Below are 27835 nucleotides of genomic sequence, written 5' to 3' on the forward strand. Positions count from 1 at the left end.
TGAGATTTTAAAATTTATTCACTTTTTAATTTTTTTTTTTTTTTTTTTTTTTTTTTTTTTTTTTTTTTTGTACTATTTTAGAATAGTACTGTTTCAGGGATATGACAATAAGAGTATGCGAATGAAGTCGAGTTATCTTCATTTCATGTATCTCCTGTAATGGAAATATGAAGCAAATATGGTAAGTTTAGAAAGGCATTCGTGATTGATATATCTTTTAACGATTTTAAAAGTGATAAAGACTGATAGGATGATACATTGGGATAGTGATAAGAGAGTCTGTGCTTTAAAGGTTGGTAGTTTAAACACCTATTTGATATGCACATCAAATTTTATTGTCTGATAAAGAATTCCATTCAAATTTATGAAAGTCTCTGATTAGACAAATGGAAATCCATATCAGTTCGAATGAAATTATCTGTTCCAATAAAGGAAGCATTGCTTGATAATGCCAAACGAGGTATTATCACTTCTGTTACATTAATAGTATGCTCCCAAAGTTTCAATTCTTTCAATACGTTCTTCGTCACATTTGTTAAGTCATTCAATATCCTGGAGAAAAAAAAAAAGAGATAATTAAATCAGTCCATTAACAACTTTAAAACCAACTCACAACTATCATTTATCGAAAAATTTAAGATTTGGCTCCTGTCATAATTCCATCCCAATGATAAAACAACAAGAGTTTTTGGCCTCAATATATACATTTGACCTCTTTTGCTATTTATTAATATCGTCAAAATGTCAGACGAACAGAATTTTTGGCTCTTAGCTAGATGATGAATCTTACCAACAAATATCAATTACTTTTTTGCTCTTTTTTTTGAATTACATTTGTCTGAAACAAATAGCCATATTTTTCTAACCTTTTCTTTCCTAAGTTTGTGATATATTTTTAATTGTTAACATGGCTTACATCTGATTCAAATTGTCAACTTTGTTTGTTGTTATCATCATTTTTTCAGTGTCTATAGTAATTCCTCGTTGTGTTATTGCCACATTTAACGAGCTTTTTGTATGAATAGCTGAAAAATTTGTTCCTTAAGAACTGAAGAAATGTCCCTCTCACTTCCCGATATTTTCCAGTGGAGCATGGTTGATGCCATCTAATGTGTAAATGCAATTGAAACTCTAAAGCCGATCTTTTTTGCACATTTCAATTGACACACTGAACAATTTGCAGAACCGTTTACGTAATATGAGAAAGGTTAAGCGTTTTTACAGGTGAAGACATCGGTAAGCTTTGATAGTAATGACAAGGAGGAGTGGGTCAAAAGGATGGAAATAGTATGCGTTCCTTTGTTATTCAGTTAACTGTTTCAAGTTCATCTTTGTGGAGTAAATTGAAATGTGAAAATAGGAACATTGATGAATGGTCAAACAGTTAGCTCTGTCAATAACTCTGTCAATACACTTAGCTCCGTCAAACTAGATTTCTTATATATATATATAGATTTCCTGCTTTATATATTGGACATAAATTTTTCTGAACAAAGTAGTCCTTTTTATCGATCAACATCACAAACTACTGAATTACTTAGATTATAAAAATGTAAAAATTTACTTAGCTCCGTCAATTTAAGACTGTCTGAATTTTTTGGCGATCGATAAAAAACGATTTTCATGCTTGTTTCTATATAAATTCCATTTTCGGCACGTAGAAGCGGTGCTTTCATCAATTGAATGTCCAGCTCAACTTTATTCAGATCATTAACTCTCCCGGTGCAGTTCCTTGTTTTTGTACAACTGCAAGTCATAAATTATTTAGAGTTGTACTTGCTAAAATGGATTTATATTTCAGAACAAAAATAATTGTTCTAAAAGAATTTAAAATATTTTTTAATAAATAACAAGCAAATAAGTGATTTCAGAAAATGGAAATGATGTATCTTGAATTATTTAATTATTGAAGTATAAGACATATTTCATTTCTTGGAGTTCAATTCATTGATACTTACTTTACATTGAACAAATCGCGGAATCGTCTAGTATCGATGTTATCTGAGATATACACATGATGGTTCACTGCTTCATACCATGTCTTTAGATAACAATTTATCATAGGCTCACCAAACCACAATACGATCATATGATTCGAAATGATTTGTCCTAGAAAATAGCGGATATTTAAGAAATGAAATGTTAATTCTGCCAAATAGTCTCTGATAGGAAATGATATTTTCTTTCACATTTTAAAAAACAACAATTAAAATAAAATGAGGGAAAAAGTAGAGACAGGAGAGAATAACAAGAGATTTTAGTAACAAGTAAGGATTGCATCCAGAATATTTGAAACAAAAGTGGCATTTTTTGTTGCATTCAAGAAACAAAAAGTGAAAAGTATGGTTGAAGTAAAAAAACTCTATAACATAAAAGAGACCCGTGAAGAACTACAATCATATTACATTCAATCTTACGAGGAGCAAACTGAGAATGCTAATTGTCGAATCTTTTATTCAATTCGCTGCTATAAAGACATAAATGTGTCGCAGTTATAAGTTGAAGCAATTTGATTTCAGATAAAATGGAGAGATGACACTTACGATTATTGTTTATTGATTTTCCTTCTGATTGTAAATAACATTTTCTTCTTCCAAAAGTTGCATAAACAGAAAAATCGAACTGAATGAAATTTTTTGTGATCTTGGGATCTTCCTGTAATTATTGACTTTTCATTGAGTGAACCTTTCCAAAAGTTTAGAAGATTACATCAGATCGGGTCCAAATTAATGATAAATCACTAATTCTAAACCTTTTGTTCTTAATAATTTTAGCCTCACAATGTTAATGAAAAAAAACTACAACAAGTTTTTGAAGGTACCAGCAGATGATAACTGAGATATACATTATCGACCACGTTGGTTTGTGCTTTTATTGACCACAAATCTTTGTTTAAATGCTCAATGTTATCTCGTACATTTTTACAAACCTGAAAGTACTGAACTGTGAGTAATTCAGCGCATCGATATTTTATACAGTAAAGCATATTCATATTCCTGAAAGTCTGGTAATATACCGAGGAAAATGAATGATAATCTAGAATCCTGATCATCAGATGGATGTGAAAGAAGGATAAGTAAGTTTGGACTTTCTCATAATTGCTTTATTCCTTTGATTTTTTCCTACTGTTACAGTTCTGAAATACCAAATGCCATAGGAAGCGGAGGTAATACCAATTGAACATTCCCGGTGTGTCGTAAAATAAAACGGTTTCAATCCTTTTATTTTATGGTTTTAACACAGAATTCTTTAAAACAATATTTGGATTTAATAGTAGTGAAATTAACTCATCTATTTTTACTGCTATTCAACAAAATTAAAATTGACCAACATCTTTTTCTATTGATCTTTTGATATCATTTTCAGCACCACTCGTGAAATAATTTGCAATCCAACTTCCTATTCCTCCATATAATTTCAAATTTAGATTTCCAATCTTCAGTTGGCATTCTTCGAAATGTAACTGAAGTTTTCCTTTCTGTGACAGCATATTTACCCGCGTCAGTGTTTTGATACCACTGATTTTAACTGATAAATCACCCGAGATATACATCTAGACAAATTCAAAATAATATTAATAAATAAAATGTCTGGCAACAGGAATATGAATGAAACAGTGTAATCAACATACTTCATTTACTATAGCGATTAAAGGAAATCATTAATTAATGCTCAAATATACATTGAGCATCATCAATAAATCTAATTATTAGTGATGACATTCCTGAAATTCATTTGGAAAAACTAAGACTGAAATTTAAAACTGAAATTTATTTGGAAAAAGTTATAACTTACAGTCCAAAGAATTCTATATGCAGCGTCCCAGGAACCACTTATTGCAACCGAGCCACCGCTGGTGCTGAATATGAGACCATTTGGAGCAACCAAAGAAATCCTAATATCAGGGCTTTCAAATGACTCCACTTTTAACTTTTTTATCTCAACTGATCCTGACCCAAACGATACGGTCTGTGAGGGTAATGCCAGCGTTTTCATTTTGTTTTGCAACTAAATTGAGCTTTAAAATATTTTAACACTAAAACACATAACAATGGAAATTTTCGAAATTATAAATGACAAAAGTTATTTGCTAAACAAGGCAGATGCTGTAACATTCTTCACACTTTTGCTTTTTTTTTTGATTTGATCTGAATGATATGTCGGGCATCAAAGATTCGCGACAGAGCCAAGAAAGTCTTTGGATATTATCTCTTTATCACTTCATATTGCTGTTTGTTTTCTAATATTATTATCTAAGAGACGTTATTAGCCGAAAGATAAAAGAGGTGAACTTTTCAAAATCTCTCCCAACATTAAGAAATCCTAAAACTCACGACATTCTTTGCAAATGAAGCTGAGAATAAGAAAGTTTTCTGGTTGAACCTTGCGCGTAGTGTAGTCTCGCTGCTACTGTAACTGATGAAAACTTGAACAAGTAATAAGAACTTCACTCTCATTATATTATTTCCTGAAGGATTTTGATATTTGTTCCATAACTTTAATGATTACATCTTATTCGAACGGTTAGTTCACGACAGCAACCATCAAAATATTGTTGGCTGAGCAAATTTGTCTCACTTACACAACATTCTAAATCTTATTTTCATGATCATCTAAGCTAATGACTCTAATTAATGACTGATAGAATTCTCGTATCGCATCCATTTTTATTTGAAACTCTTTCAATTCACTCAAATGGATAACATCTACCTTTTTACCTGCTATCTTAATATCTTCTTTTAGGAAAACCGTAGTCTTCTTCATTGCAATTTGTTTCGTCTAACTGAAGCAATCTTATCCACAAATAAAAATTGCTGATGTCGGTTTACAAAGTACCAGTATTGAAGTTAGTGGTATGTCTCATTACTTTACATACCAAAAGTAAGTGCAAAAGCAATAATAGAAACAATTCGTACTGACTGTTGAGATGAGATATACATTGAAATTCAATAATTAAAATTTAATTAAAAACGGAATAAAATAGTTTTTAGTCAACTACGCAGTACTTTTTTATTGTGTAACAAAAAAGAAAATGGTATGTACGGGTTAAAGAGATATACATTTTAATATATGATGCCAGCGTTAATGAATTCACTTCAGAAATAAATATTCAAATAGTGAGTATATAAATATAAATGACACCTGTCAAATATCACACGTTAGTTAAATAGTTATATCGGAAGAAACATTGTAGCTATCAAATTGAGAAGATGTCAAATTTCATTCCTCCTAAACTTTAAAAATTGTTTGGCAAACAAAATTCATCTAAAAAATTTTTTTCTATGATTAAGAATTGTGAAAAAAAAAAAAAAAAACAGTAACAGTGCTGCTTGTTCATCATATTTAGATGAAAAGCTTTGATTGGACCGAATTACAATTGAAGTCAATTGCTAATACCTGCTGCTGAACTTCCTGGTTCCATATTTAGAAAGCATTTTTGAAATTTTCTTCATACACTGCAACAAATAACTTAAATATGATGCCAAAAAAAGTTGAAAACTTCAAAAATGATTGAATTTAACTGAAATTACATATGTTATGGGAAAATTATCTGTTATAAATTTTATTAGACTAACGATGACCCGAACAACCGATCTTCTACAGCAAAACAAATATTTCACATACACACACACACACACACACACACACACATACATATATAGACAGGCATATTTTTAATTGAATGCACTTTCGTGATTTTCAGCATAAACTTCATCTCTGTGGTTGAATTTTATCTATAAAAGATATCCCAGTCATTTCACGATTACATGATGAGATTACTTTTTTGAGAAGTCTATGAATAATGTGATATTATGCTGGTCTTTATGAAGAATGATGCTGAATCTATTTCATTGTATTGTATAAATCGTAACTTGAAGAAACAACTTTGACAAATCCAACTGATTTCTTCCGCTTACAACGCATTATATCACCCGTAATTTTAATAGCACTAAAATTATGCGTAAAAATTAGTGCGTAAAAATTAACCGTTGATGCACTCAAATGAAATTTCTATTTGCTTCGCAAGGTTTTGTTTCTGCAATGAACTTCCTGTCCATTCAATCCTACTTAAATTCATTGACTTAGGAAATTACTTGCATCATAGGCGGACAGAGTAGATGATTACTTCCATATCAGTTCAACTTAAAAATAACCATTTATTGGAAATGATTTGTTGCAAGAATGACTGCCTTATTTCGTATTTCTTAAAGAATAAATCGATAGTGTGCAGGTGCAATTGAAAATATCACTTTTAAACTTTTCTATTAATTCTCAAATTTTTCTATTCATAGGAATTTTTGCGAGGAAAATTTTCAAACAAGAAAAAGCACTTTGAAACATTTCATATTTGCAATTCTCTTTACCAATGAAAATTAAAAAGAATAATTTATTGTATAGTTTTTGCGAAATTCAATGAATAATGCTTGCTTTCAAGTGAAGCATTTATTCTTCAATATTTAATTCTCTTCATTCCTTTCATACATCTCATAACTTTTAATTGTTTCGATGCATCCCAGAAAATATTCAAATGTCAAATGACTTTCCTTTTTATCAACATTTCATTAAAGCACAATTCTGCGAAAAAATGCATAAAAGTTTTAAATTCTATTCATAAGTGAAATCAAAATCAACACGAACGTATCCATTTCTTGTAACAATTTGGGCGTCATCCGCGATTGTCACATTATCTATGAGGGGTAGTGGTACACCAATTTTAAGTGCTGCTCCTCCAATTAATTTCACAGTTTCCGCCATTATTTTCTCTAAAAGTTTGAGCATCCTAAAACATCAAATATTAAGAGAAAAAGAGAATTGACAAGAGAATTGACTCTTAGAATTGACAAGATGCCGTTCCAGAACCTAATTTCGACAAATGTAAGGTCGGCCGAGCAATAGATCCTATTATCTATTTTCGTACGCCAAAGCATTAAAAGACTGAGAAAGAATGAGTCAAATTCTATTTTAAGGTATGAAATGATAAATAAATAAAAGTGGAAAATGAAAGAAACAAAAATAGCATTTGTTATTTTCATTGCCAACTGAGGTCGAACTAATAGAATAATGAAAAAATACTAAAACGCAGTGAAAAAAAACATCACCGAAGGATTCTAAAATTCAAATTTAAAAGCATACTGAACATTAAAGTGGCCCACAGTTGAATCTTGTTCATGCAGTACTGTTGTAACATTACTGATAATACCCACAAGTTTCCTATGCAGGATTGTTGGAACGGTGTAAGCTGTTGAGGCCATCACTGAACTGATAATGTTAATTGTAGATAATTACAGTACTTAGAGCAGTCATACTGGGTTAATTTCGTTTTTCTGCGAACATTAATAATTTTTTGTATAATTATAAAGTTCTTCTAACAACAACAACAAAAAAAAATCTCACTAAGCCTTGCTAATCTGTGCGATTGTTGCTTCTCTGATGATAAATGTAAATCTACCGTAGAACGCACGAATATTCGTATACCATTTGCATCAATGACAGTGTACGGTGTTTCAGCTAGTCGAATAAAAAAGTAAGTAGTCCGATTAGGATATTTTAGGCGTAAAGTCGGAAGAAATTTCCCGATACATATTGCAAACAGTTCACAGCTAAATTTGATTAGAATTGTAGTTATAAAAAATTTTTATTTTTTGGTACTTTGAGGTCGGCAATAGAGGTCAAATTTCTGAGAACTGCAAACTGGTTAAATTATGTTGCATTAATTTTGCTAAATTAAAATGAAAATCTTCAAGTTTTTTGATGAAATTTGATGATTTGGACTAAAAAGATGACAATGTTTTAGATAAACGAAAAATGACTCCGTTCTTAGAAAGTTTGCAAATCGACCAGCACTGGTATTCGGCGTTATAGCAAATGTCAAATTTTCATTGTCGTATACAGTCTTCAGCAAACAATTTGGTATATGTTCCGATAGCCAAATATAAGCCATTCGTCTCTTTGAACCAACATCTTAATAATATTCGTTCAATAAATAATATATGATAATCACTGGGATAAGTTTAACGAGTACTTCCCAATTATTTATTTATTCATTAGTTAAATCGACTGATTGGAGAAGTTCTGAGAGTCTACCATTCCTATCTTTTTTTGGAGAATATCCACTTATAATTTAACTTTATTTAAAGTAAATTAAGTAGATAAGATTGCTGCAAATAAACAAATTTCCGAATTGAGCTTCCCCCCAAACACTCATTATTGTTGTACACATGCACTGCTGTTGTGTTCTTGTAGTCCTCCTCACATTTAGTATACCTTTCAGCAAATTGAAATACTGCGAATGGACAAAGCAAATTTTTATTAAGGTATACCAATCGATATATTTATGATCAATTGCTCTTTCTTAGAAGACTCTTTCTACACAACAGCTTAATCTGATTTGTCGAAAATCCGAAATTTCTAAGGCACACATAATTTTTGGAAATTAAAAATAAGAACAAGCTAACCGTTATCCATTTGCTTTGTCGGTAACATACATCTGCTTTTTCCATAAGTTGCATCCAGTATCATTTCATTTTCAATGTATTTGCTCGTTACTTTAGGTTTCTGCTGAAAATTTTAAAATTATTCGAAGTCAAATTATTTGACAAAAAAAGAAGAATTTGACAGATATTTAGAATAATTTAAGGAAGATTTTAATCTATAAAAATAAGCAAAACATGACTTATCGGTGATTCTCACAGGAAATGAAATTTCTCAATCTGAAACCAATAATATTTCCTAATCCTTTCATAATCCTCCAGATTTATTTTCGTATGTGCAATTAAGCCTTTCCGTTCAAACGTGAAAATTTAAATTCGGTTTTACTTTCTGAGAAAAGGAATAAATCGACAAGAATACCTTGCATAAATAGTTAATATACAGGTTTTTGTATAGTTTAACTTGGGTAGAAAGTGCTGATAAAGCGCTATTGATATCAACAACAGTCTTGCGTATGACATCACACATCTGTTAAATGTTTATATTTATCATCAATAAACAGCTTTTCGATAGATCCAACTAAAGCACCACTTTTACGTCTCTTAGATTCATTTCATAATTCGGAACACGCTAAAAGCAGGCACTTATATATAAGAAATTTCCTAGATAAGTTCAAGCAAACAATCGTTAGCTTTGACTAGAGAGATAAGTTAGAATAGAACCCTTAGCAAGCCATGAACTCAGTAAGCATGTCACTAATAGCACGAGATTAATAGCCTTCAAAAAAAAAAAATAATTTCGAAATCCTCCCTACAAAAATGTTAAATTGTCATTGTGTAAAAACACTTTTCAAACAAATATGTATGAATCAAACTTTCTCATGTATGGTTTGCTTGATTACAAAAGCTAATTGCGCTCGAAATAAGTTGACAACCCATTGTATGACACCTCCTGTTATGTATACATAAAGGTGCTGAACATCTGTGGAACAATCAGTGATCTCAACTTGTGGATGGTCATTTCGAACTAATAAATTGGTTTGCATATAAACACGAATATCATCCATTTTCGCCTTAACATATCCCGAGAGATAAATCTGCAACAACAAATAGAATCACGAGATTACCCATTAATTTGCACGATATTTGTGATTATTGTGATCTGAGCTGTATCAAATTAGCTAAGGTTCAGAAAGTTTTCATTAATAATATCTCAAAATTAGTATCATCAACAAAGTTTGCCAGACAAGAGAACTTTGTGATGGATTGTATGAACTAACTGGAACAACAAAATAGTAGCCAGCAAGCCAGACAGCTTCCTGCTTCACCGATCCACCTTTCGATTGCCAAATGATACCATTTGGTGAAGCTAATTCAAATGAAAAGGTTGGCGATTTAAATGCTTGTAATGTGAGTTCAGTTACATTCACTTCACCAGTGCCAGGTCCGTCTTCAATCGGAATTGTTATTTGTGGAAGTGTTACTTTCCATATTTCTTCGTCAACCTATATTTGATATTCGATCAAATTCTAAATTACAATTATTGTAGACTGCCATTTTTTAGAGTTTCATCCAAATTTCAATCTCATAATATCATTAAAATTTGTCATAAACTATAATAAATAATCGATTTAGTAAGTAAAAACCGTTATCAATCATAAATGACTGTGGTGAAAATGTTACTGGGTGAAATAAGAAAGGTTAAAGGTGAATAGTAAACGTACGATATGATGTGCAATTTTGCTGAAAAATTGCAATCCTTCTTCAGCAATTCTCACTCGCACTGTAGAGAATTGTTCCGCAGCAATCACAGAGTAGTAATTAGCAGTAGTAAGAAGAGTAATGAGCAAAGCAATGTTGCAGATATATGAGGAAATGACGTAGCAAGTTGCCATGAAGACGCGCTTCCAATGCTTCAATGAACAGTGTCAAAGATAAACACTAGAGCAGAGCAAAACACCTGAAGCATCGCTGAGCGCAACTGTTTATGCGGAAGGGTAGGCTAGTGAAGATATTCGGTCCATTAGCAGTGCTGGATTTCATACTGTTCGCTCAAATTACATTATCCATTTGAACAGAATTGAATAATTAAAACTAAATTATGGAAGAAACATGTAGTGAGGCGCTATTGGTAGTTTACGTTCTTATCTTTCTGACTGACTCAAATGGATCCTTCTCTTTCCTGCTAAATATTATCAATTGTTTGCTGTTATTTCCTGATCCAATGGACTGGATGATGTCGCTGATTCACCGTAACGGCACGAGCCATTGAAAAGTCCATTGACATGTCGGTTGACAAGCATGTCATCATAGGAAATTGTTTTCCGATCAAACTATCACTTGTTTTCTAGACAACTTTTTACCTTTTTTAATTAATCGGAGGATATAGTTAGGAACAGGTAGTCAAGTGATAATGAAGTATAGATAGCATTGAAACATATAGCACATAAAGCTGTCTTATGCACCAAGTATTGTAATTATATGTACTTAGTATAATTATAAAGATCACTTAAATATTATCTTTCTTCGCTCAAAGCCTGGAAAATTACGAAAAATTTAAAGATTGTTAGAAAATCTTTGTTTCTTATGTCTAGATTTCTGAAGACAGATGGGAAATATTAGGGCGGATTACTAGATTTTTTTTGTTATGAGAAGTAATGGCCAACATTAAACCCTGAACTACTATTATGCGAATTCTTTTATTGATTATCTGTCCTACCCACATAATTTTCATTGAAGTCATACTCTGAAGATTTCTCGGAAATGCTTCTCTTGTCATGTGGAGCATATAAAAACATGGCTAAGTTTTGAAATTTCCAAAATGCATCAGTGCGACTTTTCCGATAGATTTCATTTTCTATTTTTATTGTTTGGCAGAAAATACGATAGGAGAACAGATCTGTGTGCTTTCCATCTTTGCTGTTATGAAGTACCAATTAAAAGAATCAGCTCAACAGATGCCTCTCTTACGACTTATGACTTTGTTCGGGTTAATCTAGTCTTAGAGGAATCAAACGTTACTTCCTACAACTTCCATTTGATTTACAAAGAAGATATAGAAACGAGTCTTAAATTTCAAAACTGAGCTTACAATTTTCAATTTTAAATGCGATAGACCAAGAATAGGCTTTCATTTCTAAAGATTACTTGTTAAAATGAAGAAATATTAACTGAATGACAAGCAATTAGTCACTAATTTTTAATATCTTTGCCTAATAGTTATGACGGTCGAGAGATTATACAGAGTAAGTCAAGCAAATACTACTGAAACTTGGATGACTTTGAAATGAACGCATATTATAAATTGTCTTATGATACAAAGATATTTACTTGAAGAGTCTTCCTCACAAAAAAAAAAAAAAAAAAACGTTCTCAGGACACTCAACAAGGAACCAATGTCTTTGTTCTAATAATATTCATTTCAGTGATGAATACCCACGACCAACCCATCAGTTGGGCATTTCTCACCACAACCGCCACTTTATGGAGTGCTGTCAATTCAAGCGGTTTACTACCCGATACGTTGGTCTTTTAGTATAACAAATAATTCAAAACCTATGATGGACCAGAAATTAACTAGCATATCCAATCAATCTGATGCTTTCCTAAATAAAACTGTGATTTCTTGCTCTTTCTCATGTCCAAACCATACAACTTCGGATTAGATAGATATTTGTAAGCTCAACATACTTCGGCTGTAGGTGTAATTTATGTTTTTTCAAAACACTGTGCATAAGGAACTCAACATAAGTCCAATAAAAAACACAGGTAGGTAACTTTTGCAATGCTCCCAAGCGCTACGGTAACTAGTCTGCTCTTGAATTGGCATAATATTCTTTACGGGAAAATAATTCGATTTTATACAAAACGCATAGCACCCAGACCAAATGCCTCATTTCATCGACATGAACAATTCTTTTACAGTTCTAAAACAACACGACTACTCGAAATTCTGCTAATGTCCATTTCCTATTTCACCTAACCAAGGCAAACCTATCGACATTAAATAAATTAATCAATTCAAAATAAATGAGAATCTGTAGCCCAGAAAAATATCACGTGAACTTTGAAGAAACCTCTGGGCACGAGAATTCTTAGTTATCCTTAGCCGAAAACTTTTGGATATTTCGGCTGTAACACATCGATGATAGTATATTTCTTATGCAAGCAATAAAGAAAATGACGAAAGTGAAGTGACACGTTGGCATAACAAAGTGAAACAAATAGTCGCAATTATAGCATTGAATTCTAAATATATGGCACAAAATAAAAGCATTTTACACTTGTGTTTCCAGTAAAATTTGACAGTTCCGTTTAAATGGTTAAAAGCACAAAATGTAGAATGTAGGAGGAAAACATCATTCCAATTCGAAAATAACTAGGAAATGCGTTGCTGAATATTAGTAACCCGAAATCCATCAAATTTGCTGCTTGCCTTTATTTCTTAGAAATATTTTATGTGAAATTCTAAACAAAAGGTGAAAATTAAATGCAGACCCTAATTAAAATTTTTTTTTTATTGGTAAGATTCTTTAGCCCTTACACTTCAGGAAATAACGTTTTAATCAACTTCACTGTGAAAGCAGAGTTGCTAGTGTTATAGCATTGTAATGATGGATGACGCGATTGGATTTAAAACTAAACGCTGAAGAACTGATCAAATTAATAAATCATACAGGAAATTTAAAAATTTGAAGAATCAAAAAGCAGTCAAGGATAACTCTCTGAACTCTACAATGAACAGTAAGAATATTTAAACATATTCAGGACCAAAGATTATCAATATACTGAAGATGAGTGCTTTTGTTTTGTGGGAAGATCGTGGTTATGCATTGTTCAGAAAGTTATAAATAAAGGTTAGTAGTCGTTAACTACTACTAGTAGCATTATATATGGTATTAGGACGAGGGACACGACAAATCGTAGTCCCTCTCATAAACACTGCTTCATCAGGTACCGCTGCAATAAGCGTTATTCGTTGTTTCTGATCGTTTATACGATTTCGACGAGTCGATCGAAGATATTTCTGATAATCAAATCCACTCGTAGTTTGCTGTTGAGATTGCTGAAGCGAATCACTATTTGGAGATTGGACAGTCATAGTTCGAGCTCGTAGTGGTTGTTGTTTAGGAGGTGATTGATGAGATGGTCCGTAATGAATTTTGATGTATTTGACTGGTTTCGGGACATTAAGCACATTTGCATCTTTGCAAATTTTTGCTGGTGATTCCAGCAATGTTTGCAAGTAAGTTGGAGACGAAAAAGTAGCTTCTTCATCAAAAGTATAAGGCAAATGCGATGCGGAAGGATGAGGTGATCGGATGAAACTGTCAGGGAAGCCCGGGGTTTGCTTTTCCTGAGATTGGTAGGGACACAGCAGCACTGGTTCTCGAGTGGAAGAATTCTGCGTCGACTGCTGTTGTTTGTTTTGGTAGGAGTGCTTATTAGTGAACATAGATGTTTGAGATTTCAGAGAATTTCTTGATTCAGCTAATGCACATTCTTTGGGCGGCCGAGTGAAAACTGATTGAGTACGATTTCGCAAACTCGAAGGGGCTTTTGCTTGTGAATCATTAGTTCGATATCCAGACATCCGTGTAGAAGGAGCAAAAAAGAAATTTCTAGAAGTCGGAAATACGGCCGGAATGGAGGTCATAGCCGGTTGCGTAGTAGGGACCAGTCCTTTCGATACTCTGTTTCGTTCGCATTCCTGATGAGGAAAACTGAATTGGACATGATCGGAATCTATAAAGAATCACTCCATTTTCTGTTTCACTTATGCGCTCATTCAGAAAAACTTGGGTTTAGTTTCCAAATCTAGTCAGCAATCTACAACAATAGCAAATAATGTTTGAATCAATTCCATTGAAATGAAGCTATATTACACTGAACTATAGGATAATTGAAGTTAAAATAAAATTGTAATTCATACATATCTTTATCAAGGCGTTAATCGAAATCATAAGCTCCAAACCCTCCCACAACTTCAGTGTCGTCATTGCCAAACACTTCAAAGTAAAAAAGTGGATTTTACTGGATTTAATACTAAGCTAATAAACCTTTGATGGTGAATTTGTTGTACTGCTGCTCTGCTCGATGACACTGTTTCTGCTGCTGCGGAAAAGTAAGTGTGCTGGGATGGATATCCACTTCTTCCTCTTGTAATGATAGGTATATTTCTGCATGCGGTAGCTGAACTGTACGCAAACCAAGCGTTGAAGGCGTCGTAATAGTCTGTGCTGTATCCCGTGTAATAGGCCACACGTTGTTGCTGCTGCTCGCGTCGTCTTTCATAACAACATTGCGGATGGTTTGCATATTGCTGCCGCTGCTGTTGGCGGAGGTGCGCATATAACTCATCACCACATCCACTGAAAAGAAGGAAAAACAACCTTAAGCTTATTTTTTATCTCATGCTGAAGTTGTTCTCCATGTTATATTTCTTTAAATTATGCTCAGTCTTAAATTCAGCTTTAGAATTATTCTCATCGAACATACTTCCTTGTTTGGCGATTGACGGATGAATTCCTTCCTTTTCCGCAATTGTATTCGTTGTTGCGAACTGCTGTCTGATATTGTCCTCTCCATTCCAGCACACCTTTTCCCTAAAAATAATGAATCTGACAATCAAAATTCTTTCCGGATTTTTATAAAGTAAAAACAGAGTTTTGAGAAATGTCACAAAACATGCACGGTCAATACATTCTTAAATAAAAGCAATTTTTCTTTTTTTGGTTTGAAAGTATGGCAAAAATTTTCAAAGGACTTTTTTAAAGCAAAGATTATTTAAATCTATAGCGCCCTTTGGAAATATCTTGAATTAAGTGAAATATTGTAGAGTCCTATTTACCAAACAACATCTATGCAATGACGCATGAACAAACATTTTTAAAATGTTTCATGCAAAAAAGGGATAAACTTTCGTCATGCAAGGTAGGTGTAAATCACGTATTCTGTAGTGTGTAAAGCTTGAAGCGCAATAGAAAGCTGACTATAAAACACGCTTACTATAATTCAAAACTCACAAAATAAGAGGAGGGAAAATCAACTCTTTCTCATGGAATTCAACAGTACGGAGAATTAAAACTATGGTTTTACCTATTATTATGATTAAATCATCATTTTAAGAACAGTACAAAAAACTTTCAAGAGAAGCGGTGGTAGCAATAAACAAGAGGGGTGCCTGAAGCATGTAGGAAAGAACCTTACAGAAGACTAGCTTAAGCTTGTAAGTTACCCGCCCACCTCTCAACAAAGCTATTGTAGAACTTTGAATTTGCAACCCGTATATAGCCACCAGCGGGTAATTCCTTTCCGCTGCAAACAGTTTCTGTTTTATGCGTTCCAAGCACTTCCTAAATTTGAGACTTGTTGGTGCTCATTTAAAAGATTCTCAGTTAATTGTTGTTCTCGCAAATTGCTTGCTTGGTGTATTCATTGTCGCAACAACGTGTTAATGGATTTCTTCAAGAAATTATTAGACAATCTATATGGTTTAGGTAAGGAAACTCTACAGTAAGCTACAAAATTTTCAAACAATAAAAATCTTAAAAACGTGGAAACTTAATACATTCTAATTCAGTTATAACTGTGTCCCCATGCTAATCGCCTACAGTATTTTGCGATCATCCTATTGTCAGAAAAGAAAAGGCAAACGAGATTTACATTCACATAGCAAGTAGGATCTGTTGACTGCAAAATGTCATAGGATGATGGTTTGTACGGTGGTGGTGCTTTGCGTATTGACTGATTACTTCTGCTTTCTTTACTCCATTCTCGATCATCTTGTGTCCTAAAAATGACTGAAGAATGAGGACAGGACTTCGCAGGTACTCCAAATAATGCTAAAACTTTAGACTAGCTTAAGCTATTACATTTATCAATTCGTTCAAAATACAACTTTTATTCATTATAAGTTTTCTAAATATAACTGTGTTTAATTAAAAAATTCATTAACTTCACAAACCTATTTGATTTATCTCTGGAAGACTTGCTTTCAGCAATGTCGAATGATACCGCTTTTTCTGGAGATGTATCACGCGATCTCGAACCACCGAATCGCTGAGTAATCTTTGAAAATATGCTACTACAAATAAAAAAATAGAATATCTGTAAACTACTCAATTAAAATCGGTGCTTACTTCTAATTTCATGACCCACCATTCGCCTAAACGAATACTGATAAATGTGAAAAGTAAATAAGCGTCAAATAACAATATAACAAATTGAAGATTATGATTTCTACTTGGAAAACACATGTTAGATGCAACTCACCCTCCAACTGATTTCCTTCGCTGCTGTTTTTCCTTAGAAGTAGCAGAAATTTCTCGGGGTAACGATGCATAAGACTCATCCCGACCTTTTCCTAAAAATACCACATTATATTAAGAAATAAATTCGTTAAGATTAAAAGAAATAGAGAAAATGGGGTAACATATAAAATTAGTAAAATTACCTGCAGATGTTTGATCTTCCGCATCAGAAATAGATGGCTTGATATAGCCATTACATCGAGATTTTTGTGATCGCTTGAGAGTACTCGGATGGCCTCGTTTTGCAGTTTGCTCTATTCGAGTATCTCGAATGGCTGGTCCATTAGAATGACTGTAAATGAAGGACTTTCTTTTCTGTGGTGGAAATGGATGAAAGTCAAAAATAAACGTTTAGAAATGGATGATGACATAGAAAAATATAACTTACGCTGATACAATTGCCAGCGCTGGTGATTGGTGCGTATCCATACTTTCTAGGCTTAATGAACGACGATTAGGAGATGCTGGAATAAGTATTGGTAAAGATTAATAAAAATTATAACTATTCCACAAGTCAGGGCAATCTAATATTCCGACGTCAAAAAAGCACGGTTAGCGCTATTGCAAGTTAGGAAAAATCAAGAGTAAATGTTATTGAAACTAAAGCACACACTATATTGTTGATAGTAAATTACGATGAGAAACACAAGCTAAAGGTGAAAAAAAAAATCCTTAAGCGGTGGATAGCCTCAAGCTAAATTTCTGTATAAATCCATAATTTTTCAGCTTAATTCAAATTCACAATGGAAAATAAAACATGATTTATAAAAGTTTTATCATGAAAATTGATCAGCAATTAGTTACAAATTATGCTTACATGACGAAGAAGCCACATTTGTGCTCTCATTATTAGTGCTGCTGACGTAACTAGCAGATATGGGAATACGTTGTTCACGCTTTTCTATAGACCTTCCACTGACAGTTTTTTCTTCAGACGACTGAAGTGATACTAAGCTCCTTCGACGGCATTTTTCTCGAAGTGATACGGCACTCCGTGAAGAAAACATTGCAAGTGACTTGTGTGTTGGACTAATAAATGGAACGAAACGATGCAAGAGAGGAGCTGAAGCGTTAATTTATGCCACAGAAGCATCAAACAAATATTAAAAAATAAATAAATAATAATGAAGCAACAAGCGAATTACAAAGAAGAAAAATAAACCTTCAAACCGCATTTTTCTCATTAAAACGAAATCACACTGTCATCGTGTTATAAAGGAAATATTGCGAAGCTTTTTCAAACGAATAATAGTGCTTAATTTTCTACAGAAAATCAAACTGAATATTAGATGACTCTAAATAAGCGCACTACAGTCATGCATACTGAGCTTTTTCAGAAATAATTATAATTAAGAAATACTTACCACTCATTTGACGGTTATGTTTGATTTTTTGGAAAAGCATTGTGCTGTTCGCATCCATTCCAACTCCCATATGCCGCTTTTCCGATATCGATCTGGAAAAGTAAGTTTTTGATGTGAAAAAACTGGAAAAGTTAGTCTCAGAATTATTAGGAAGGTATTAGAAAGATATGTTTATTATCCATTTCGGCAGCATTTCTTGAAATTTTGATTTCAGATACAATTTATCAAAAGTCTGCGCTTCTACAGACAATCGAAAATATACCTTTTTTTTCCACAGAAACTTTTAATAACAAACGTCTACCTTCTGGCAGGATTTTCCCGATTAAAACCACTACCACCAGTACGACTTATTTCATCTTCTGATAGGTATTTCTGCCTATCGCTTGCGGTGGAATCAAAATCTCCATTTGCATTTCTAAAAATGTTTGCAGATGACATCAGAAATGAAATAAAAAAGTAATTGCTAAAAAGAAGTTTCTAACTTTTAGTAATTTTCGAACTTTCAGTTTAGAATATTTCAAACAGTCTACTCTAACGTCTATCCTAGTACTGATGATTCCAAGAAATAATCATAATCAAACTGTGTACATCAATAATGCATCATAATTTGACAATGAAATAAGGGACAGAACATAAAATAACAGTAATTATTTTATAACTTATGACAAATAATCGGAGTATCAGTGTAGCCATACTAAGAAAGCCAATGATAATGAAATAAATATATAAACAAAAAGATTACAAAGGACGATCGTCCGAACTACTAAATCTTGGTACGTCTGCATTATAACCATTTGGCGTTTCTTGTTTCTTTGCAGTCGCATTATCATCATCTATATAAGCGATACATTTATGCATATATTAAAACTATACATTATCAGTAGAGCCTAACCAAAACTGGATTTAAACGCATGCATTTACAACAAAATTGATATTCTGCATGGTGGTACTTGCATATATCTGAAATGTGCTTCGCCACTCACAGATGAATTACATTAAACGTTTGCAGAATTCAATATCCCATTATCTATGCATGACCATGCTTCTATATTAAATATATACATTAATTAAAATTACCTGCAGACTTTGTTTGAGACCTATCATAAATTTTCGAACTCTCACAATTTGGAGTCCAAGATTCGTCTGTCGAACTTCTTACACTTGGAAAAGCATTGCTGTGGTTTAGCTCAACCTTTCTTGCTACTCGTAAGCATACATCATTTGCGTTCGGTCCTAAAATACAGAGACAGGACTTTGATGAAAGAAATAACATTTTGAATATCTTCTCTGCAATACTACCAATCTATTTAAATTGTATAAATCAATTCAACGTATTTACCTAGGTTTTTCAAACATCTAGTGATAGCATCACTAGCCTCTGAATTCCTTGTCATTCGTCTCAAATCAGTATCTTCGATTCCAATCAACTGATCATTCAATCGTAATCTTCCATCTTTATAAGCAGCACCACCATGCAAGACCTGCGGCAGTTGTACAGTTAAATGTGATTTTTCAAAAATTTAGTTACTGGAACGAAGGTACCTGAATTTACAATGCAGTATTCAAAAAGCATTACTGAAACCAATGAAGGTACCAATTCCAGCTTAGTAAACATCCAGAAGATAATAAATTTTACAAGCACCTTTTTGATAAATATTCCACAATCATGACGTGTACCATCAGGCTTCATAACGGCTCTTGCTTTTAAACTTACACCTAATCCAGCACTTCCCGTTTCATTTAAGGCAATCTTCAACGTCAAAATCTCCTCCCTGCAATTTTTACTTCATTTCTCATTGTAAAATATGAGTCATGTCCTAAATTGTCTTACTATATTCGTGAATACAACAGTCAATATGTAGAAGATCCCCAGTTATCTGAATACCCTTAGCGTTTCGCTCATAATGGAGAATAATCTGATGGTTGTAATTCAAGATCATTGCACTTTGTGAAATCCCCTATCCCCTAAGCAATTTATCAACCGACATTTTTACCCCTTCTACCCTAAACTATAGTCAATGCAACAAAATGAAATGCACAGCTTAACATCTTATTTACATTAAAAGAATCATCTGAATAAAAATTGCTAATTAAGTGCACCCGTATCGTTCCGTTCCTTCACTCGCTCTTTCCTGGTGATAATGTTCACTATCACTGTTATAATTATTTGTTACTACCAATGGATTCTGGTTTTCGTTTTCCTGACTTCCAATTCGAGAAACTAGTAAGTTTATTGAATCACCAACATCCAGTTTTTTGAGACGCTTGACCATATCACTTTGGGTAAACTCAGCTGTTTTTCTACCATTAATCTAAAAAATCGAACAGAACGTAAATGTATAACCATTTCCATAAGAAAAAAAAAAAATATTACCTGTAACAACCGATCGCCAGCTCTTAATTTATTTACCGCAGCACCACCTGCTTTCACAGTTCCAATATAAAACAGTCGTTCACCTTTAGCAGTTTCACGACTTGTTACGGTAAAACCAAACCCGCCTCTTCCTGAGATACACTGTATCAGTTATCATACAAAATTAGACAATTTAGTAAACATTGCTTCTTTTCGTTTTTTATTTACAACTTACACAGTCTTCAATACAACATTGCAATATTTTGAGAGACTGGCACCTCTTTAACTATTTATGGAGATGAACAAATTGTAAAATGATAAACTGGATGACATACTTTTAACAATTTCAACTGGAAATGTTATCCCAAGAGCTGTTGTATTGGCTTGCTGCAGTGCAGAGAGAATTGGCCGCTTTTGCAAACTGCTCGTTGATGACTGACTATGATGAGAGATCGCTGGAAATCAAGAAAAAATGTAACTTTTTTTTTTTATTTTTTGCAAGATATTAGTATTAGGATTATCAATATAATAATTTTCACGTCACTAAAATACAAAGCATAAGGAATTCATCAGAACTGCCTAAATATTAAGTCCATTGTAATTTTGTAATTCAGTTTCACGTCTGATAATATTGGTAATAGCATACCGACTCCACAGAACGCTCACAGTTCCTGGCATTTATCCATTTTCATTTACCTACTCTGCTATTCACAGTTCAAAATAATAAATGAACAAAGTAACTGACGGCACTAAGATGTCTAAGGCTTTTAGTACGATGCTTCTAATACTAAGATACAAACTTCTTAAGACACAGACGTACGTCAAAAAGGTATACTAATGCGAAGCAAACAAACAGACATTGTACAGTTGTCTTTAAAAGACAAAAAAAGCACTGCCCATTACTGTTTTAGTAATACATTAGTTCGCTGTTGTGCTGCAGATTATTTAAATTACGACGGGATTTCCTGTCGTAGTTAATGAAAAATATATTTTACTGAAAATCTATGAACAATGGAAAATTTAAGAACATACTATCGCTTGCAAATGTCTCTATGGAGCGATCGATTGTCAAACTTGGATGAGCAATTGCTTGTATTTCGTGTAAATAGGCACGTGCTCTTGAGATCGACATCTGCAAAGTGAAACTGCACAACCTTCTCCGTTTACTGATGTAATTTTAACCATTTTAAACAATGAACAAGGAAATAATCATGAGTTATTCCTGCATAAAAATCTTGATTTTGTCATCTTCCAAAGTTAGATATGAATTGGGAATGCAAAACAGTAAATTTGTTGAACGGTGCTACACCATTTTTGGTTATTAACCTGATAAACAGGACGCTGATTGATTTCCACAATACGATCACCAATTCGAAGACGCCCATCGCTGCTCACCCGACCTTCATCGTCAATTTGCCTAATCTCTACAGCTTGTAAACGCATATCATTTGATGGATCATATACAGGTGAAATCTGAAGAAAAAAAAACAAGATCAAATAAAGTTAGAGGGAAGAACAAGGTGACCATCTTATAAGTTTTCATTATTGATCACTTCTCTATTACTGTTCGAAAGGATCGATTGAAAATCTGAATCAGAAACATAACTCTTTTGATCTATTTTCTCAGTAATTAATTTCTCCCAACTCGCAAATCCCATTCAAGTATTACAAAAAAAAAAAAAAAATGAGTTGATTGATCAAGACGACACAATAAGTGGCTCCTGAATATGACTGTTGTCAAAAGAAGAGACATACCTCAATACCCAACTTCATATTGATAGTACTGTCTGAAAGTATTATCACCGTTTGTCCTCGATTTGCTGCCTCCATCAGTGGTATTAATTTTGGACTTTTCATGTCACCTTTTACTACACGACTGTTGATACCATCTGCTAATTTTTCTTCCAATCGTTCTTTGGCATCGAAAAAATTATCGGTTAGACGTGATTTCCTAGCGGATGTTCGTGTCATCAGTGATTCTTTTGTAAAAATTGGCGATTCTTGAGATGGTTGACAATCAACATCTGGAAATAAGAGACTTTATGCAATATGTAAATACGACTGAAGACATTATCTTGAAGATATATTTGCAGTTTAGTTTAATTAGTTGAGCCTAGTTTAGACAGATCATTGAGTAAGATAACACTAACAATGAGCAAATTCAAAGCAGATTCCCAGTGGATAATGAAAAGCGAATGAGAATGAAGATCAATTTCTATCTTTCCCGTTTATTTTGTGGTTGAGTACAAATCACAATAACAAAAGAAGGAAAATTAAACAAATTTCAACTTTTGGAGGATATGACTAACTTAAACTCCTTTATTCCTTGTCAGCTATTCAATAAGATATAAGGAATGAAATGAATCACAAAAGAAACTAGAAACCTGGAGATATAGTAACTCGATATTTACTTCTCGGTGACCCGCTATTTTTTAGGGCGGAATGATAAACACGACACGTGTTCGACATATCATTGTGTTTCTGATCGAACTGTGTCGATGGAAGGCATTGCGAAGAAACAGATTCAGGACTCGTTATAACTGAGGATGAGGATGGCTTCTGTTGCAATGTGTGGGCATTGTCCGAAATCACTCGTAAACCATCAGCTAAATTAATTATTTCACGTTGCTTTATTCAACTCATATTAGCGCTAATTATGTAAATCAGATATAATAAATAGATTATTGCCTATACTGCCCTTTGCAAAAGTCTACCACCTACATCAGAATAAAACTATTTTTAAACTACTCAAATCCTTAAAGTCACTGCTTCTATAATGAAAAGTTCGCACTTTCAAAATAATAGAATAAAGTTTCAGTCATGACAAAACAAACTCGGCGGTATAGCAATGCTCGTTATTTCAACAATGTCACCATCGCTGGAACTTGAAATGATGTTCAATTTACCATCCAGGGGACTCTCTGCTGATGCGACAGTTTTTGCAGTTGCTAACGAAGACGTTAACGAAATTGTTCCATTGGTGGCAAACCGAGAAGCATTTGTTGAAGCCGAATCCACTACAGCAAAGCTCGGTTCGTCATAAATCGCTAAGATCTAAAACTGATATTAAATTCATACCAGAAGACACTGGCTTGATTAGAACTCTTGGAAAATTATTTGAAAAAGTTGGACTATTAAATTATTACAAGCACAAGAGTCTTCTGAACAAACAATTCACTGTATTTATATCTACCTGATTTACAGATTAAGATAGTGTGCATCTAATTCATTATGAACTATCACAGTAATATCCAAAGACTGAAACTTTCTATGATTTTCACTAACCTGATCATTATTCTCATCAAAAACGTCAAAAAGCTGATCATCGGGATCCAGAATGCCACCATCTCGTAAGCATTCAACATGATGAACAAATACATAATGTTGTGATGGCTATAAATTCTGGCACGCTAATGCAAATAGTAAAATGGACAAGGAAAAGTCAGATATTCCATTCCAATTCATTTCAAGTAATTATGACGAAATCTGACCGTCACTTGTCCAAATTTAAATTAAAACCTAATTAAAATTCACTTACTGTAACATAATTTGCATTCTGTTGGCAGTGTACGATGCCGGTGGAACCAACGGTAGTAGCATTATCTGTTGTTGTGGACATCATATGATACATGAGACGATGATGATGAAGGAATAAGGGAGAGAATTCCCCTTACCCTTCTTTTCTTCGAAACCGATCTTTCAGTAAGTCTGTTTTTGTTGAAAATATATTAGGAAGGAAGAGAAGAACAATAAGCAAATCATCATCATTCTTTCACAGTTGGATCCATATCATTCCTGTGGTATGAGAATTATAATGATGCCAGCAGAATGATAGCAGAGATAGCGCTTGCCAAGTAAACATTAATGTAAACTGACAATTAAGTATACAGCATCAATGCTTATTTGTCATCATTCCTAATATCAACAATTTAGAAAGTAAAACGGGATTGATCATTACAGCATTTTGTGATAACCGAAAACCGAAATACAACCGGAATAGGGAAGGCTAATTCTGCTATGCAACAGAGCAACAATTATGCATTCACTTAATAAATCACTAATATAGTAGTATCACATCTCATACAACGATTGTTCAATGAAGAGATGAAATTTCGAAAAACTAAATATATATGTGTGTTACGCAACAACATTATGTGTTATCTTTAGTGCTAACTAACTCTGTTATTTCCTCATTTAATGAGGCATTCCTATTACTGACACTAAAATGAACACTTCGCATCTTTCCCTTCACCTCACGTCATCTAATTCCAGTTCTAATTTGCAAAAGTTAATAACACGTCGATCAAATTAACGTTGTTTTTTCTTTTGTCATGAAATTAATTTGAAGTGCCATGAAATGAGTTGTGAGACGAACATACAGCAATTATCATCTAGCAAAGCTGTCACATCAAATAGAAGGGATCACTGCAGTGAACTGGCAATATCATTTAATCATGAAATTTAAATTATTAACTCATTTGATGAAATTCACACTGGTGACTGTATTCATCTATTCCTGTGATTATGTCTGAGAAAGACCTATTGCCAAAAGTATGACACTGAGTGATCCGAGCGAGACAGGTTGGCAATGGTTAATAAGAGGAAAATATTTTCAACTAAACTTTGTGTGAGAGATTTGTGGGATTTTGTATGGCAGATTCGAGCGACCCAAACAATGAATACAGTCGTAAAAACCACGGAGAGGTCGCTCTGCTTATGACAATATACAAGTATTCAAACAGGGACTAGCGAGAAGCTTAGAGAAGATGAAACCCTGCTCTTGCTACTGCTACTGTAGGTACCAAATAAAAACAGGCGACCTCTGGCAAAGATGGAGCGATAAATGAAATCTCGAGAAAACATACTCTCATCTACCGTTACCAATCAATCGATCGCGTCACTTTCCATGCTTAGTAACCTGTGACGCGGTGATGATCGATACCATACTGAGGGGACATCACAGAGAAGATTCCCACCCCTTCAATCACCCACCTGCATCACTACAACACACACACACACACACACACATTCACATAGATGCAGCTACCTGCATACACACATTCATCCACATGCGCATATATACATGCGTATCGGCTCATCCTCCTACCTGTAATTCATTATTATACAGAGAAATGCCTGTGATATCTTGCTAATTGTTTGAGATAGCATGAAAAAGTCTCTCCTCCAGTCCCTTCCACACTTCTCTTGCCGCTCGGCGCTCGGGTCATAGGCAGTTAAACGTTTATATTAATTGTTGCTGACACTGTTCTGTAGAGCATACCTAACACCAACACATACACACAAAGGTCAAATGTGAACTGTTGCTATAGGAACTGAGGAAATGACTGGACAAACTGCATGACACAGATGACCTCGGAAGTATTTGAACTTTGTTGTTCATTCTATTCATTAAATTAATGCATCACTTTTCTTGCTTTCCCAATAATAAATAAGAATCACGCTGTTATTACAAAATATGTGAGTTCTTTGACCTTTTATTATCACCTTGTTAGTAAGCAGTTTTTCTTTACTTATTACACTAATTCCTAGCTAAAAGGTTATATAATTAAAGTAGAAATAAATGATAAAGGATTATCAAAATTATCATACAGCGCCGATATGAATTGTTTTCGGAAGAAATATGTTTCACTTTCTTGACAACTTTCATACAATATTTTTTTCGGTATAGTGAAAATTAGTAATATGTTTCAGTAGAAAGGAACAGCAGAAAGTGGAGAATGATTTTAAGAATGAGAAATGATAAAAAGTATATACTCGCAATATATCTAGGATTATTAAAATTTGTAAACAATGAGAAAAAATAATGCATTCAACGTACACTGCCATTTGCAAACTATGACATTTCATAGAAATTTAAATATAATTAACAATTTGAGAAATGATTATAGTTTCGACTTATTTCACATCTATTTTATCAATTTAATTATAAGAAATTGTGAAAATTTTTACAAAATTCGGTCAGAAATTTGTACGTGCAATTCTTCGAAAACATATGCACTTAATTAGTAAGATTAAACTTAAAAAACTTACTCGTCCGGTGGCTTTTTTGTATCGTAAAACAGATGCTTTAATGAGATCATTAACAGTCATATAATCATAACATGGTACCACCACTCCCACCTTACCAAAGCGTACTGTCACTTTTGCTTTCATTTCTTCTGTTCAATATCCTTTAAAAAAAAGCATGCATTATTCACTTCAATATTTTTATTTTTCATGATGACATTTCACGACTAAACTTTAGAAATGAAAGCATAGAATAAAAAAAACATAAATAAAATGAATAATAATTAAGAGATGAAGATGTCTTCATCCCATTAATACACACACTACAATAAAATATCACTCAAAATATATAAAGGAACTAATTTTATAAAGTTTGGTTGTTTAGTTCTTAATGTCTAACACAGTCGAAAAGTTCTTCTTTTCAACCAAAGTTACTTTTGTTGAAAAAGAAAAGGAGTGGTAACTTTGTAAGTAATCCTTCTAATTATTATTTGTATGTTGTTCATCCTCTAATTATTTGTATGTTGTTTCAAATAATTATTATTACTTTCAAAATTGAAATAAGGCCGGTAATGAATGAGCTGTGAATGAGAAAGATATGATATTCAATGAATTAAAGAAATCTGAAATGTAAACATTTGGCACTTTTGACTTTTTAAAAATATTGCTGAATAGAAATTTTTGATTTCCTAAGGTTAACAAGATATTTTAAAGCATCCTTCTATAAAAATTTCTAAAAATTAAAAAATCCGACTTTTTTTTAGCGTTTTATTTCCAAGTTTTCTCAAAGGAGATATACTAAAAGATTTTCGACAGGAAATTTTGGATAAAATGTCGGTATTCGTCTTATTTGTAATTACCAAATTTTTAGATATAAATTTCAAAACTGTTGTAACAAGTTTTGAAAATTTAAGGGTAAACCGTCACAACAGTTTTGAAAAAAGAATAAGAACTGAGACAAGAAATTCTATTTTTTTTAAAGAAAACTTTTTCGGAATCTTAAAAAATTTCAAGACTAATTTTACGTTTGAGGTACGAACCGTTGCAACACATTTTTCATTAAAAGAAAAAAACAAAAGTGAAATTATTGATTGGTTTTTGTAGATTTGAGTGGAAGAGGAATTTTAGGATAAAGATGAAAAGAAAAGGAACATAAATTTAGAATAATTTTCTCTTGATTTTGTTCATATTTTTAATCAAAGATTATTTCGCTCTTGTTTTTCGAAATAAGGAGAAGGAAAAGTTTACAATTAAAAGATTAGTTAAATTTCCAGATCTCATAATTGGAGCTATCCGGAATCAGTTGCTATAAAATCTAATCTGAATGTGTCTGACTGGCTAGCGAACTTA

At 33.0% G+C, this 27835-nt stretch overlaps 3 protein-coding genes across 8 annotated transcripts; all 3 read right to left on the minus strand.

The window, feature by feature from the left end:
- Positions 1 to 1505: 1505 nt before the first annotated feature.
- Bm10880 lies at positions 1506 to 4457 on the minus strand (the record flags this gene model as incomplete). Of its 2 annotated transcripts, XM_043076686.1 has the most annotated exons (7): positions 1506 to 1746; positions 1959 to 2109; positions 2544 to 2655; positions 2822 to 2929; positions 3332 to 3553; positions 3796 to 4008; positions 4335 to 4457. In XM_043076686.1, the coding sequence occupies 7 exons, from the start codon at positions 4455 to 4457 to the stop codon at positions 1506 to 1508; spliced, it is 1170 nt and encodes a 389-aa protein (XP_042932620.1). The 2 variants fall into 2 exon arrangements, with proteins under 2 accessions (XP_042932620.1, XP_001899683.2); XM_001899648.2 differs by lacking the exon at positions 4335 to 4457 and having other exon boundaries at positions 3796 to 3996.
- A 2149-nt stretch (positions 4458 to 6606) lies between these two features.
- On the minus strand, positions 6607 to 10324 carry Bm5843 (LBP / BPI / CETP family, N-terminal domain containing protein; the record flags this gene model as incomplete). Its single annotated transcript, XM_001899649.1, has 9 exons — positions 6607 to 6781; positions 7135 to 7255; positions 7396 to 7601; positions 7812 to 7962; positions 8457 to 8559; positions 8851 to 8958; positions 9305 to 9526; positions 9710 to 9934; positions 10154 to 10324. The coding sequence occupies 9 exons, from the start codon at positions 10322 to 10324 to the stop codon at positions 6607 to 6609; spliced, it is 1482 nt and encodes a 493-aa protein (XP_001899684.1).
- A 2972-nt stretch (positions 10325 to 13296) lies between these two features.
- Positions 13297 to 26632, minus strand: Bma-par-3 (the record flags this gene model as incomplete). 5 transcript variants are annotated; one of them, XM_043076687.1, is made up of 25 exons in its annotated part: positions 13297 to 14174; positions 14489 to 14800; positions 14928 to 15034; positions 15675 to 15784; positions 16095 to 16221; positions 16396 to 16515; positions 16704 to 16794; positions 16885 to 17033; positions 17130 to 17205; positions 17559 to 17804; positions 18106 to 18197; positions 18407 to 18520; positions 18848 to 18938; positions 19183 to 19338; positions 19445 to 19586; positions 19748 to 19877; positions 20206 to 20417; positions 20480 to 20610; positions 20794 to 20913; positions 21491 to 21590; positions 21785 to 21931; positions 22214 to 22482; positions 22843 to 23064; positions 23293 to 23512; positions 23997 to 24089. In XM_043076687.1, the coding sequence occupies 25 exons, from the start codon at positions 24087 to 24089 to the stop codon at positions 13297 to 13299; spliced, it is 4455 nt and encodes a 1484-aa protein (XP_042932621.1). The 5 variants fall into 5 exon arrangements, with proteins under 5 accessions (XP_042932621.1, XP_042932622.1, XP_042932623.1 ...); XM_043076688.1 differs by lacking the exon at positions 15675 to 15784 and adding an exon at positions 26506 to 26632 and having other exon boundaries at positions 14051 to 14174; positions 23997 to 24061; XM_043076689.1 differs by lacking the exons at positions 15675 to 15784; positions 17559 to 17804 and adding an exon at positions 26506 to 26632 and having other exon boundaries at positions 14051 to 14174; positions 23997 to 24061.
- Positions 26633 to 27835: the final 1203 nt, after the last annotated feature.

The sequence above is a fragment of the Brugia malayi genome, assembly GCF_000002995.4.
Source record: "Brugia malayi strain FR3 genome assembly, contig: Bm_v4_Chr1_scaffold_001, whole genome shotgun sequence".
In the NCBI taxonomy this organism is placed as follows: domain Eukaryota; kingdom Metazoa; phylum Nematoda; class Chromadorea; order Rhabditida; family Onchocercidae; genus Brugia; species Brugia malayi.